Source organism: Ochotona curzoniae, unplaced genomic scaffold, assembly GCF_017591425.1.
Source record: "Ochotona curzoniae isolate NIBS_2020 unplaced genomic scaffold, NIBS_Ocur_1.0 contig_1274, whole genome shotgun sequence".
Taxonomy (NCBI): Eukaryota; Metazoa; Chordata; class Mammalia; order Lagomorpha; family Ochotonidae; genus Ochotona; species Ochotona curzoniae.
In genome coordinates, this window is record NW_024465023.1 from 20,051,781 (window position 1) to 20,065,433 (window position 13,653).

The window sequence follows — 13,653 nt, forward strand, 5'->3', positions numbered from 1 at the left end:
TATCTTTTTCCATCCTTTAATTTTTACTCTGTGTGTATCTTTGTTGTTAAGATGTTTTCTTTTAGGCAATAAATGGATGAGTCCTTTTCTTATCCCATTCATACAGTGTGTATATTTTAATGCAGGAATTTATTCCATTTGCATTCAACTTGATTTTTGACAAGTGACAACTCTACCCCACCATAAAATGGTTTGTGTTTCATGGAGTATAATCTATGTCTGCAATAGCATCCCCAAAACAGCAAAAACAGTTAGCATCAATAAGAATTTAAATAACTGCAAAAGAAGCAATTTGTTACTTGTTTTTTAAAAATATTTTCAACTATTTAGCATAACCGTCTATGTGCCATTAGCTTCTTATTTTAAAAAGATATTTATTTTTATTAAAAAAAACCAGATATACAGAGAGAAGGAAAAAGAGTGTATGAAAGTCCTTTTTCATCCACTAGTTCACTCCTAAAATGGCCATAACAACTGGAGCTAAACGAATGTGGAGCCAGGAGCCAAGAGCTTCTTCCATGTCTCCACACAGGTGCAGGGTCCCAAGGCTTTGAGCCATCATCTTATGCTTTCCCTGGCCACAAGCAGGGAATTGGATGGGAAGTAGCGCAACTTAAATACAAGATGGCAACCATATGGGATGACAGTGCTTGAAGGTGGAGTATTGGCTAGTTGAATCATAATGCTAGCCCTGGCATTTGCTTTTAGTTATGCTCATTTTTAAACTATAGAAGTATTTTTTATTAAAATATTTTTAAAATGTGTGTATAATTTTGTAATGACTATATTCCACATTTTCTATATATTTGATCTAACAGCATTAATGGAAATATAAATGTCTGGGTTACTTTCAGAACTGGTAAAATAAAGCTAGATAGTTTGCTTTACTAATATTTTGGTTATCAAAAGAAATCTTACATGAACTGAATAATTTATTTTTCTTACTGCTCTTTATTTTTCAATGTAATAAAACACTAAGGTATAGATAAACCTTCTATATTTAAGAGTTCCATTTCAGGCCTGGTGTTGTGGCCTAAAGGCTAACATATTCACCTTGAACGCGCTGGGCTCCCATATGGGCACCAGTTCTAATCCTGGCAGCCCGCTTCCCATCCAGCTCCCTGCTTGTGGCCTGGGAAAGCCGTCAAGGATGGTTTAAAGCATTGGGACCCTCTGCACCCACGTGGGAGACCCAGAAGAGCTCCTGGCTCCTGGCTTTGGATCAGTGCAGCACCAGCCATTGTGGTCACTTAGGGAGTAAATCACAGGATGGAAGATATTTCTCTCTGTCTCTCCTCCTCTCTATATGTGTCTGATTTTGCAATAAAAATAAATAAAACTTAAAGAGTTCCATCTCAACCTTAACACGAAATATTTTACACAATTGGCTCGGAAGATAATTATAATCTTCCAGGCATCATTTTCTCAAATATAAGCTAAAAAAATGACAGCACCATTAGTCATTTTCAATTACAGTTATTCACAGAGAGGAATGTTTCATTTTCCCAGCTGTTTTGTTTATTATTTAACCAGATTAAGCAGATGTTGTGTTTTTTAATTTTCTTTTTCCCAACAAGTTTGTTCTACTGCCAACATCAACGTCTTAACATTACTAAAAACTTCTTCAGGTTAATTTTACATACCAATCTTTAAAATATGTAATCAGAAACTATTTGTGTCAGAAATTTTACATGTGATATGTGGTTAAGTCCTGTTGATAAAAATGGTGTGTTGTCCAATTAAATATCATCACAATTATATCAATACCTAGAGTTTACTGATATCTTTTTAGTTGAAATCTTGTTGCATAATATATTTGATTATAATAACAATTGGGTTTTATAAGTCATCTGTCAGTGTACACAATCTAATTTGCCTCATACATCATTCTGAAAGCATCATAGGTCAATAGAGAAATAGCATAAATTGTTCACTCAAATTAACAACTCCACTTTTACTTATGCATTTCTGTGAACACAGTTTCCATGCTAAATTACAACCGAGAAAATGTGCAGAAAATGTATGAAAACAAGATAATATTAGAGATGTTTTAGAATTTACTAACTCACAAATAGCCACATTTCAGTTTTTAATAGATACAAGTTTGCCTTACAACTGACTTTTGCCTCAGGTGAGTAAATGCTAATCCTGTTCTCATTTATGGGTTGAATAAATGCTAATCACGGTGCTTGAACATGAAGATAGCCTCACTTTCCAATGAGAATGTAAAATTTGTAATAGATTGAAAAAACTGCAAACATTTAGAGATATGAATGAGATTATTAAATGTCTAATTAGTTTTAATTTCTTAACGAGAGGTATATTCACATTTGCAATCCCACATTTTGCCCAAGAACATGCTTATTTAGAAATATTGCTTTTGCTGCATTAATAATGTGTGGAACACTTTAATTCAAATTCTTACTGTATGTATTCCAGAGTTCTAAAGATCACAGTCTTTCTTTAAATTACATGTAGTATGGCATTGTTGTAATCCCTGAATAATTAAAAATTTCAAATCAGTGACTGCTAGAAGCATATTAGCAATCTATTAGAAATATGTAGGTTTTTGTAGCAAGATAGAAAGCACTCAACAGACACTGTTGAGTATCTCAGTAATACGATTTTAGAAAGAATTCTCTACAGCTTCCAGGGTTGGGATGCTGTCAAGAAGCAGTGATCACATCCATTAATGATTTTTATCTGGAAGAAGAGTTGATTAATCAGGATTAGACATATCATTGTTAGAAGAGCAACAGTGCCTCTATTACTCATTTTTCAAATGGCAGCATGGCCTTGTCTCTGTCTTTTTCCACACTTGGCCATGGGCTGGCCTTGTCTCTGTCTAGTTTGTTTTCCATGAGTGTTTTTATGTTTATCACAGTCTGGCCAGCAGTCAGCTATCAGTGTCTTAACATTTACTGTTCCCAAGTAATACATATAAAATAGGAAATAACACTTGGCAGCAAAATTTCCTCTAATGAACCTCAATTTGCCACTAAACATACTCTCAAATCTTTTTGGGTAAAATACAATCTGTAATGATGAGAATTGAATGGAACTGTAATTTAATATTCAAAGTTTAAAATTTTTGAAATTTTATTCAAAAGTAGGAGATAACTAATATCTCACTGACTTTATATTTAAAGAGATTGATTTACGTGTACATTCACTTGTACCTAAATTTTCATATAGGGTACTAAAATATATAACAAATTATTGCTTTCTACTGATTTTCATTAAATTATAGGAAGAACACTGCAGCCAAGAATTTCTTGCTACTGAAAGGAATTTCACAGCTTAACACAAAAAATAAGAGAGTGAAAATATAGGCACATGCCAGAGAAGCAAAAAGCAAAATGAAATAACACAAATAACTTGGATTTGTGTGTGTGTGTGTGTGTGTGTGTGTGTGTGTGTGTGTGTGTGTGTGTGTTTGCAGGGCCAAATCAACAATTAAAAGCATTTCATAAGTTATGTCATCTGGTAATAATTATGAAAGATTAGGAATATTTTATTTCTTAGGTTGTTATACTTTTGACACATTGCAACATTTGCAGATATTTATGTTATGTTAAGGTTATTACTAAATGCTACAAAGCCAACTCTATATTTGAAATTACAATAAACATTCATTTGTTTATCTGGAAATAACAGTAGGCAAGATAACATTTAAGTAAGCGGAAGGAATATTCAGTGTTGCTATATTAATAAAAAGAATATTGAATATATGAACCCATTGTTTTCCCAGTGATCCAAACCTAGTGCTTTATGCAATGAAATATTTTGGTTTAGCTATTTTAATGAAAATTTTTATTGACTAACTTCTGTTCTGCTTCATTAAGCAGTGCATAACATCTAACCAACTATTTTAGATTACTTTAGAGTTCACAGAATTCTTTCCAGATTAAAAAAAAAAAAAACCTCATTTAGTTTCTCCAACAAAATTTTGAAGCAGGTGAAAGTATTACATCCAGGTTACAAGTTTGGATAATCTGAGCAACCTATGAGATTTGCCAAGGATCACACTACTGGTATTAATAAAGACTGAAAATCTAAGACTTCTCACTCCAAGTTACAATGCCTATTAAATGTTTCCTAATTTTCTCGGGGTATCATTATGTATTTCTTATTATTGTTTAGTTACACCATGATGCATTTGGAACATGGTGAAGTTCAATGTAAAGTATTCTTTCTTGAGACGATTTGGGTAATTTGCTTTGAGAATCAAGTCTATAGGATATATTCCTTCAAATACTAGAAGCAAACTAAAATCAAATGAGATGGCTTTATTATGACAAGAAATTGGAACATAAGACATCTATAGAAACAAGTTTTCCTCCCTTGGCCCACTCACCTTGGGGCCAATATAATTATTGAGTATAAGAGTGAGCAGATGCTCAAAAATATTTGAATCAATCTCTGTCCTCTCTTTCTCCTCCCAGAGAGATAACTTCATATGCATGATGCAGTCTGTGATAAGAATCTGTCATAGATTGAACTATCACCTCTTAACTAAATGACCAAAACTACTATACTTCTAGATTACAAACTTTTAAGTTTCTTACCTTCTCCCTTTTGACTATTGCTCCTTTCTGTTTTCAGCAAGGGTATTTTCATATGCTCTTGATATTCTGTCCTTGTGAAGTTACAGTCACTTTGAAAAGGAACCCAGAGACCAAACATATTATTAGCTGGCTTTTTATAATATCTAATTCATGTGTTTAGGCTCTAATACCAGGTCTGAAAGCAGTTTTCCAAATGTCATGACCTTCTCTGATAGTTTTTCTCAATAAGAGGCATTTTGTTTGATTTTGGATCCATAGCGGATATTTATAATTCATAGACTGATATCCATGGGTAGTTTAATAAATGTTGAAAAATATGCATCCTAGGCAAAAATATTAAAAGCTCTAATGTAACAGTACATGCATGCTGGATATAAATAAATTCAAGAGCATAGAGGAAAATTGGAATATGAAGTGATGAATTTTTGGTATTTATTATATGTGTTTCATACTCTTCATTGAACTTTAAATTTATTCATTTTAATTTTTAATGATTGTTTTAACCACCAGTTTTAAAAATCCCTAAAATGTAACAGTGATGTCTCTACTCCTATTTAGTTCCTGCTTTATTCTTGTGAAACAATAATATGTATTATTTATAAGTATAGTTTAAATTTATTAAAGCAATGTCGTTTTATAAATCTTATGTTTCTTTGCAAAAATTCATAACTGTGTTTTAAAGATCCATCAATATAGCTTTGTGTACATCTAGTTTGTTGGTTTCTTTAGCATTTATGCACAATAGTATGTTATCAATTTCTCTAGCATAATATCCATATTGGTCTTAATTCCATACAACGCACTAATAGGTTTTATTGCACTTTCTTGTGCATTTAAGGATCTTGGTACAACTTCTCTGGCATACACTTATGTGAAAGAATATCAGTAGTATTTTTCATTTGTTTATTTTTTTTTTAACATATCTCCATGAAAAACCAGTTGTAATTGAAGTTGTGCCTTTTTTTTTGCTTTGGACAAATCTGGTTCTGTGCTTATTTGCCACCTAGTCCCTGTAGGGAAGTGAATGAATAACCCAGTCTAGAGCATTAGTTTTTCAAATACAGTTTGTTTCAGGAATTAAAAAAGTTTAATACAATGGTTATAAACCTGGAAAGACTTACATGGGCTCTTAAAGTCCTCTATAAGAAATGTAATCAATGGTATGTAATTTGCATCATAGAAAAGTTAGGAAGAGGAAAAGTCACTTTACTGTCTGTTTAAGTAGCCACTTTTATCACACTTAATTCAGAAAATTTTGATGAGCTCCTAATGATAGGAAGCACTCTAGATTGGATGTGAAGATTGTAACATCTGAGGAATGAAAAACTCAGCACCTAACTTAAAAATAGTCTATCTTGCAGACTAACTGAAAAATGACACATACTGATATGGTAGAATGAATGACCACCTTGACAGAAAGCTTCTCTTCAGCACTTCCCAGTTCAAAATCTTAATTACCTTAAGTACAACTACACTGTATCATCAGTGTGTGCCAGAGAAGAAACACACACACACACACACACACACACACACACACACACACACACACACACACACACACACACAGTCTTCTGCATTCCCTACATGGATAAAGCCTTTGATCAGACCAATTCCAGACCACTTCTCACTTCAGTTACCAAATTATTCTTCCAAGCCATGTGCTCCCTTCTGATAAAGCCTCCATACTGCAAAACACAAATGTTATCAGTCTTATGCTCAAAGCACTTCCATCGATTCCCTGGTAATCTCACATTACAAGACTTTAATAAATTGCCATTGCTCTGTCCTAGCAGTTCTGTATCATTCTTTATAAACTCTGTAGTCCAGATAACCAGAACAGACTCCTGCATTTCATTGGGAAGGCTCAATGCTCCTGTCTATGTGCTTTGTATGTAGCCTCTGTCTGTCTGGAATGCCCTTTTCTGCCAGACACTCAAAGTCACCTCAGAACAATTCCTATTAATCTTTGAGGACCAATTCATATATAAATATGATAGCCTTTTGGTAACCTTGGAACCTTTCCAGGCTGAATTAAGCTGTCCCTGGATGTGTCTTGGTGAAATCATTATAATTCCCTTAAATCTCTGCTGTGATTTATTTACTTGTCTGTTTTCTCCACAAGGCTATGAATGCATAGAGGTTACTATCTTCATTTTTGTAAACTTATAACTGGCACACAGACTGGCATGGGATAGCAGCTGAGCATTATTTTCCCTGGAATGAGTAAATAAATGGACGAGTGTTTTGTTGAAATGATCAGCGTTAGATTAATGGTCAGCTTTAGCTACTGCATGGATATAAACCATTGCAGTTGTTAGGTTGCATTCATTACCATTCCTATTTATTTAGTAGTTCTTGAAAGAATTTGTGGTTTTGGGCTCGTCCAACTCTGATTCTTCACACTAGAAATGCAGTTTCTTTTAATGTACTCATTTTTACCAAATCCAACTTAGTAGAATTATCTGTGCCCTCAAAATTAGCATCAGAATTTAGAGCTATGTAAAATGCTACTATAAACCATGCATAGGCACAGGTAAAGTTTTCAAATATAGTGTTACCATGTGAGGGCAACTGACAAATTATGTAGAGATTGATTTGTAAGTAAGTATATTTGGTGGAAAAGTTGAAATATATGCATTCTTCATAATTCATTTTCATGATCTTAAACATTCCAGCTATATATGACCTCAAATTTTTGCACTAGGCTAAGCATATTATTTAGTACCCAATTTTCCATGAACTTATTGAATACCTTTGTGCTAGTAATATATTCTTACAAACTAAAAAACTTCATTGTCTTAACATAGTGGAAATATTTTGCTGGCTCATAGAAAATCTGTGTGTTCCTAACCAGCTAGCCAAGCAGCTTTCTTACATTGTTTTTTGTTTGGTTTGGTTTGGTTTTGGTTTTTTTTTTTTTTTTAAGACACCTATAATATCTCAGTGTTGTAGAAGATGCATGGTAAATACAACACAATTCTCAAGTTAATGAGAACACTAATATATGTCTGTGTTGACAGAAACCAAGGTTCTGTCCATATTGTGGTTCTGTCATCCCCTTGACAGCTTTGCTTAGCTAGACTTTACCAAGAGAATTCAGTTCTGTTGCAAATGATAAAAAGGAATATTTTCTCTTTTTTTTTTCCCAGAGACTGTACATATGTAGTTGATTATAGGTGGTTAGGTAACTCCTTGGTTATAATGGATGCCTTAATCAACATCGGCATCACCTGAAAAAGTTTAAAAATTCAAATTTCTAAGCACCACATGAGATCTATTAAATTCAGAACGCCAAGGCTGGGACCCAGCAGTGAGTGATTTAACAAGGATTCCAGGTGATTCTCTTGATCCCAAAGCATTTTGAATATTGCTGTAAGGGCAATAGGGCTTTTTTTCCCCCCTGCCCAATCTATTAACATTTGCCCTTGCACTGTGAACTTCTCTGCTTTCAGTCCATGTAAAGGAAGCAAAGATTGTAAAAAGCTCACTCCCCTTTTCACAGCATAAGGATGGAAACGGACACTTTTGGCTTTAGCAAATTATATAGCTGCCCTGTGGAATGTTGCAGCCAGCTTGTGTCAGCTCAGGAGGGCCTAATGGTAAATTTTGAGGCATGCTGACCCAATCTTCGTAATTTAAAATTGCCCATGTGGGAAGAATTTACACTGCAGAAATTGGCGATCATTAAAATCAGGCTTTCGCACAAGCTCAGAGCATCATGGGGCAGACACGGGCTTGGCAAATTCCACGAGGAGCTCAGCAGCTGATAATTTGACCTTCTCCCCGTGTCTGGCAAGACCCTCCATCCAAGATGTTCCGAGACAACTGATCTGGGGTGAGCCAGGGCTTTGAGGTTTGTTTTGTTTTGTGTTAAGTTCTCAGGGGATTTCAATATAAAGCCACAATAGACGTGATCTAAATGTCGGGATAACTATTGAGAGGGGACTGTTGTTTGTTTGCTTTTCCGTAATGTTTGCACTCAGCCCTATTTGAATAAATTTGTGCCTGGGGGTAGTGTTTCCATGTGACAAACAATAAGTAAATATTTGTAGGGTGGGTGGCTGAAATAGTCCATTTGAAAGGAATATGTTCCAGAAAAATTGAGATGTAAAATGTAATAGAAATCCAATCATATATTCACAGGATGAGTTAGTAACTTTACGAATTGTTATGGTCAAGGTGTTAATCAAATAAGTAACCTGTGTGCTTTCCTATTAAAGAGGAAGTTAGAAGACCTGAGTGCTGAGTGGAAGACTGTGAACTATCTCCTGCAAGAGCTAAGGGGAAAGCGATCTGACCTCACTTCTGGAGCTGCCCCTGTTGGAGCAGGTAAGTAAGCTTGATCCCATTTTCTTTGTCTTTATCTATTTACAACTGTGGGGTGATGTTTGAGAGGGAAAATTTGTTCTGATAAGAATAGTAAGGATAAACCTTTACATTACTTACTATGCAGAACTGTTTTCAGTTGTGTTCCTTGGAAATTGATTCAAAGTGAAGATGACAAAGATTAAGTGGAGTGTTGTGCTCTGTGGGGGTACAATTACAAAGAGAGGTAAAGTATAAGGGAGAGTGATTTGCCTCCAGCAAAGGCCTCAGGCAGTCCTACAGGAATCCTTGAGCCCTATAACCTTTATAGTCCTGATCCAGCCCATCATTTCCCAAAGGAAATTTCCTGGAAGCAAAGGGAGAACTTAGAATTTTCTGGAGAGGAAGGGAACTGCTAGTAAGGAACACCATGTAGCGTTAGTATTGCCTGCACCCAGGAGTGAGTATGTTTTCTCTGAAGAGAGCATGAGAATGCAGTGCCAGCTAATATACGAAACACATGGTAAGTCTTTCTCAGGGAGTCCTAAATTCGTATTCCTCAAATGTAACTTAAAATTTACAGAAATGTACACAATGCCCTAATACTTTTCTCTGTCCCATTTGAAAACAACTTTAAGAACACTTTGTTTTTTGTTGAAGCATGGACTCTGATTACTGCAGCTGAAAGTAATGGTTACAATTTAACTTGATTTTATTGCCTATTTACTGATTTTATATCCTCATTTGTTAATGGAGAATATGCATAAAAACTCACGGCAACATGAATGCTGGATTAAATCCTAAGGAAAGAAGCCAGGAAATGTCCTTGCTATACTGATTCCATAATTAGGCGGAACTAAAAGCATCTTTGTTGTATTTATTTATTTATTTTTGCCTCGTCTGTTTTTCAAAGATTAAACAATGGAAGTATAATAGTGTGGTGACTAGTAGTTCAGGTTAAGGTGATGTTTTACAAAATTTATATCAATTGGAATTATACCAAACCAGAGGGATCACAGCCAAGGTAATACAGTCTTAGCACAAGGAAAGGCATAAATATTGACTGGGTTAAGTAAGGCCGTGCTGCTGTCTTGGGCCAGTGCATCTCAGGTACCACCTGGGGTTTCTGAGCAGTCATCAGAATCGATTTAATGACACTGGAGGCTTGAACACAATGTACAAGCATTATGTTTTATTGTTGTTGTTAGCCTGAAATGCTAAAATTGCTATGTCAGGGTTTATATTCAATTAATTGTGTCAGTTTTTTTTTTTTTTTAATGAACTGTACTTCTTGGTTCTCGGCACATGCATAGTTTGTCCCTATGTAATCATCTGCTAGTGCTTGTTCTTTTTTTTTTTTTTTTTTTTTTATTGTTGCTTACACTGTATTATGTAGTACAGTTTTATAGGCGCTGGGGATTCCCCCCACCCCTCCCCATACCCCTCCCCCCATGGTGGATTCCTCCACCTTGCTGCATAACCATAGATCAAGTTCAGTTGAGATTCATTGCTTGAAAACACATGCCTAGCATAAAGTTCAGCGTCTTATTGTCCAGATAAGTTCAGTGGCCTCCTGGGGAGACCTTCTATGGTCTGAAGATAGGTCTAACAGAGTAAAGATCCGGTCGGTTAAAAGCCCCAACAAGGCCTCAGTTTCAATATACAACATTATGGAATTAATTGACATAGTAATGGGTAAACAATATGTTAAGAATAATGCGAGTTCCATTCTTCGAAACATCTGGGTTGAGACAGTATCAATGACAGGTTCAAAAAATAACAAACAACCAAACAAAAAATTACAGGTTAAATCAAGGCAAACATGTGGTATCTAATCTTTTGGGATTCACTCATTTCCCTTAGCATTATAGTTTCCAGTTGTGCCCATTTAGCCACAAAGAACTGCATTTTGTTTTTTTTAATAGCTGCGTAGTATTCCATGGAGTAGATGAACCAAAGCTTTCTTATCCAATCTTCTGCTGATGGGCATTTCGGTTGCTTCCATGTTTTTGCAATTACTGATTGTGCTGCAATGAACATAGGGATGCATGTTGGTTTGTCGTAAAACAGGTGTTTTGGATATATTCCTAGGAGTGCTATTGCTGGGTCATATGGCATGCAGATTCCGAGTTGTTTGAGTGTTCTCCAGACTGATTTCCATAAAGGCTGTACCAATTTGCAGCTCCACCAGCAGTGGAGTAGGGTTCCCTTTTCCCCGCATCCTCGCCAGCAAGCGTCGTTGGTGTTCTTGTTTATGTGGGCTAATCTTACTGGTGTTAGGTGGTACCTCATCGATGTTTTAATTTGGATTTCCCTTATTGCTAGGGAGCTGGAACATTTTTTCATATGTTTGTTTGCCATTTGGACTTGTTCCTTTGTGAAATGTTTGCCCATTTCCCTTGCCCATTTCTTGAGTGGCTTGTTTGTTTTGGTTTTTTGGTTGTTTTGAAGTTCTTTGTATATCCTGGAAATTAGCCCCCTATCGCCTATATCGTGTGCAAAGATCTTCTCCCACTCTGTGGGTTGCTTTTTTACTTTGTTGATTGTTTCCCTTGCTGTACAGAAGCTTCTTAGTTTGATGAGGTCCCATTTGTTTATTCTGTTCTCAACTGCTATTGCTTTTGGTGTCCTTCTTAGAAAGTCGGAACCTACTCCTAGGTCTTGCAGTGTATTTCCTACATTTTCTTGCAAGAGTTTGAAGGTTTCTGGATGTAGGTTTAGGTCTTTTATCCATGTAGATTGGATCTTAGTGTATGGTGATAGATGTGGGTCTATCCTTTTGTTTCTACAGGCTATCAGCCAGTTGTCCCAACAACATTTACTAAAGAGGCCTTCCCACTTGCTTGAGCTATCATTGGTCTTTTTGTCAAAGATTAATTGGCTGTATTTGTGTGGGTTCCCTTTTGGTGCTTCTATTCTATTCCATTGATCTTCCTTTCTGTCTTTGTGCCAGTACCAGGCTGTTTTGATAACCACTGCTCTATAGTATGTCCAGAGGTCCGGGATTGTGATTCCCCCTGCTAACCTCTTATTTTTCAGGATGGTTCTAGCTATTCGTGGTTTTTTGTGTTTCCAGATGAACTTTTGAATCATTGTATCCAGTTCCGTGAAGAATGTTTTGGGCAATTTGATTGGAATTGCGTTGAAAATGTATATTGCTTGTGGTAGTATAGACATTTTAATGATATTGATTTTGCCTATCCAGGAGCACGGGATGTTATTCCATCTTTTGAGGTCTTGTTCAATTTCCTTTTTAAATAGTTTGTAGTTTTCTTCGAATAGGTCTCCTACGCTTTTGGTTAGATTTATTCCCAAATACTTCATACTTCTCTCTGCTATTTTGAATGGTATCCTGTTGGTTAGATCTTCTTCCATCTTGGTGTTATTTGCGTACACTATGGCTGTTGATTTTCGTTCGTTAATTTTGTACCCTGCCACTCTGCCAAACTCTCGTATAAGTTCTAGCAGTTTCTGTATTGAGTCTCCTGGTTTTTCTATGTATAGGATTATGTCATCTGCATATAGTGAAAGCTTGACTTCTTCGTTTCCTATACGTATGCCTTTAATTTCTTTTTCTTGTCTTATGGCCTCTGCAAGTACCTCTAGGACTATGTTGAATAGCAGTGGTGATAGCGGGCACCCTTGTCTTGTTCCAGATCTCAGTGGGAAGGGTTCTAGCTTTTCTCCATTCAGTATGATACTGGCGTTGGGTTTTTCATAAATTGCTTTAATTATGTTGTGGATTTTCCCATCTATGCCTACTTTGGCTAGAGTTTTTAGCATGAAGAGGTGTTGGATTTTGTCGAAAGCTTTTTCTGCATCTATTGAAACTATTATGTGGTTCTTGTTTTGCAGTTTTTGGATATGGTTTATAACATTTATGGATTTCTGAATGTTGAACCATCCCTGCATTCCAGGGATGAATCCTACTTGATCCGGATGAATGATCTGTCTGATGATTTTTTGAATTCTATTGGCTAGGATTTTGTTGAGAATTTTAGCATCAATGTTCATCAGAGAGATAGGTCTGTAGTTTTCCTTCTCTGATGGTTCTCTGTCCGGTTTTGGGATTAAGGTGATGTTGGCTTCATAGAATGAGTTTGGGAGGGTTGCTTCCTCCTCTATTGTTTTGAAGAGCTTGTAGAGGATTGGGGTTAGTTCTGTTCGGAATGTTTTGTAGAATTCTGTAGTGAAGCCGTCTGGGCCTGGGCTTTTTTTCGTTGGGAGATCCTTGATGACTGTTTCAATCTCTACCTCGGTTATGGGTTTATTTAATTCTGTAGTTGCCTCCGGACTGAGTTTTGGTAAGTGGTGGGAGTCCAAGAACTTTTCTATTTCTTGGTGGTCCTCAAATTTGTGGGAGTACAGTTCTTTGTAGTAATTTCTAATTATTTTCTTAATGATTGCAGTGTCTGTTGTTATGTTGCCTTTTTCATCTTTAATGCTATTGATTCTCACTTTCTCTTGTTTTTTTTTGGTCAATCGGGCCAGTGGAGTGTCTATTTTGTTTATTTTCTCAAAAAACCAACTTTTTGATTTGTTGATTTTATGTATAGTTTTTTTGATTTCTATTTGGTTTATCTCCTCCCTTGTTTTGATGATTTCTTGTTTCCTATTGTGCGTGGGACTCTTCTGCTGCTGTTTTTCCAGATCCTGGAGGTGTGAGGTTAGTTCTTGTATTTGGCGTCTTTCTTGGGCCTTGACATGTGCTCCGATTGCGATGAATCTACCTCGTAGCACTGCTTTGGCGGTGTCCCACAAGTTTTGGAGTGTTGTATCA

General features: G+C 36.0%; 1 protein-coding gene across 1 annotated transcript in view; it reads left to right on the forward strand.

Moving 5' to 3' along the window:
- DMD (dystrophin) overlaps nt 1–13,653 on the forward strand; it is a 1,921,612-nt gene that overhangs the window by 1,276,498 nt on the left and 631,461 nt on the right. The window contains exon 50 of the mRNA XM_041000021.1: nt 8,789–8,897. Coding sequence (XP_040855955.1) covers nt 8,789–8,897 — 109 coding nt within the window. The remainder of the gene's footprint in view (nt 1–8,788; nt 8,898–13,653) is intronic.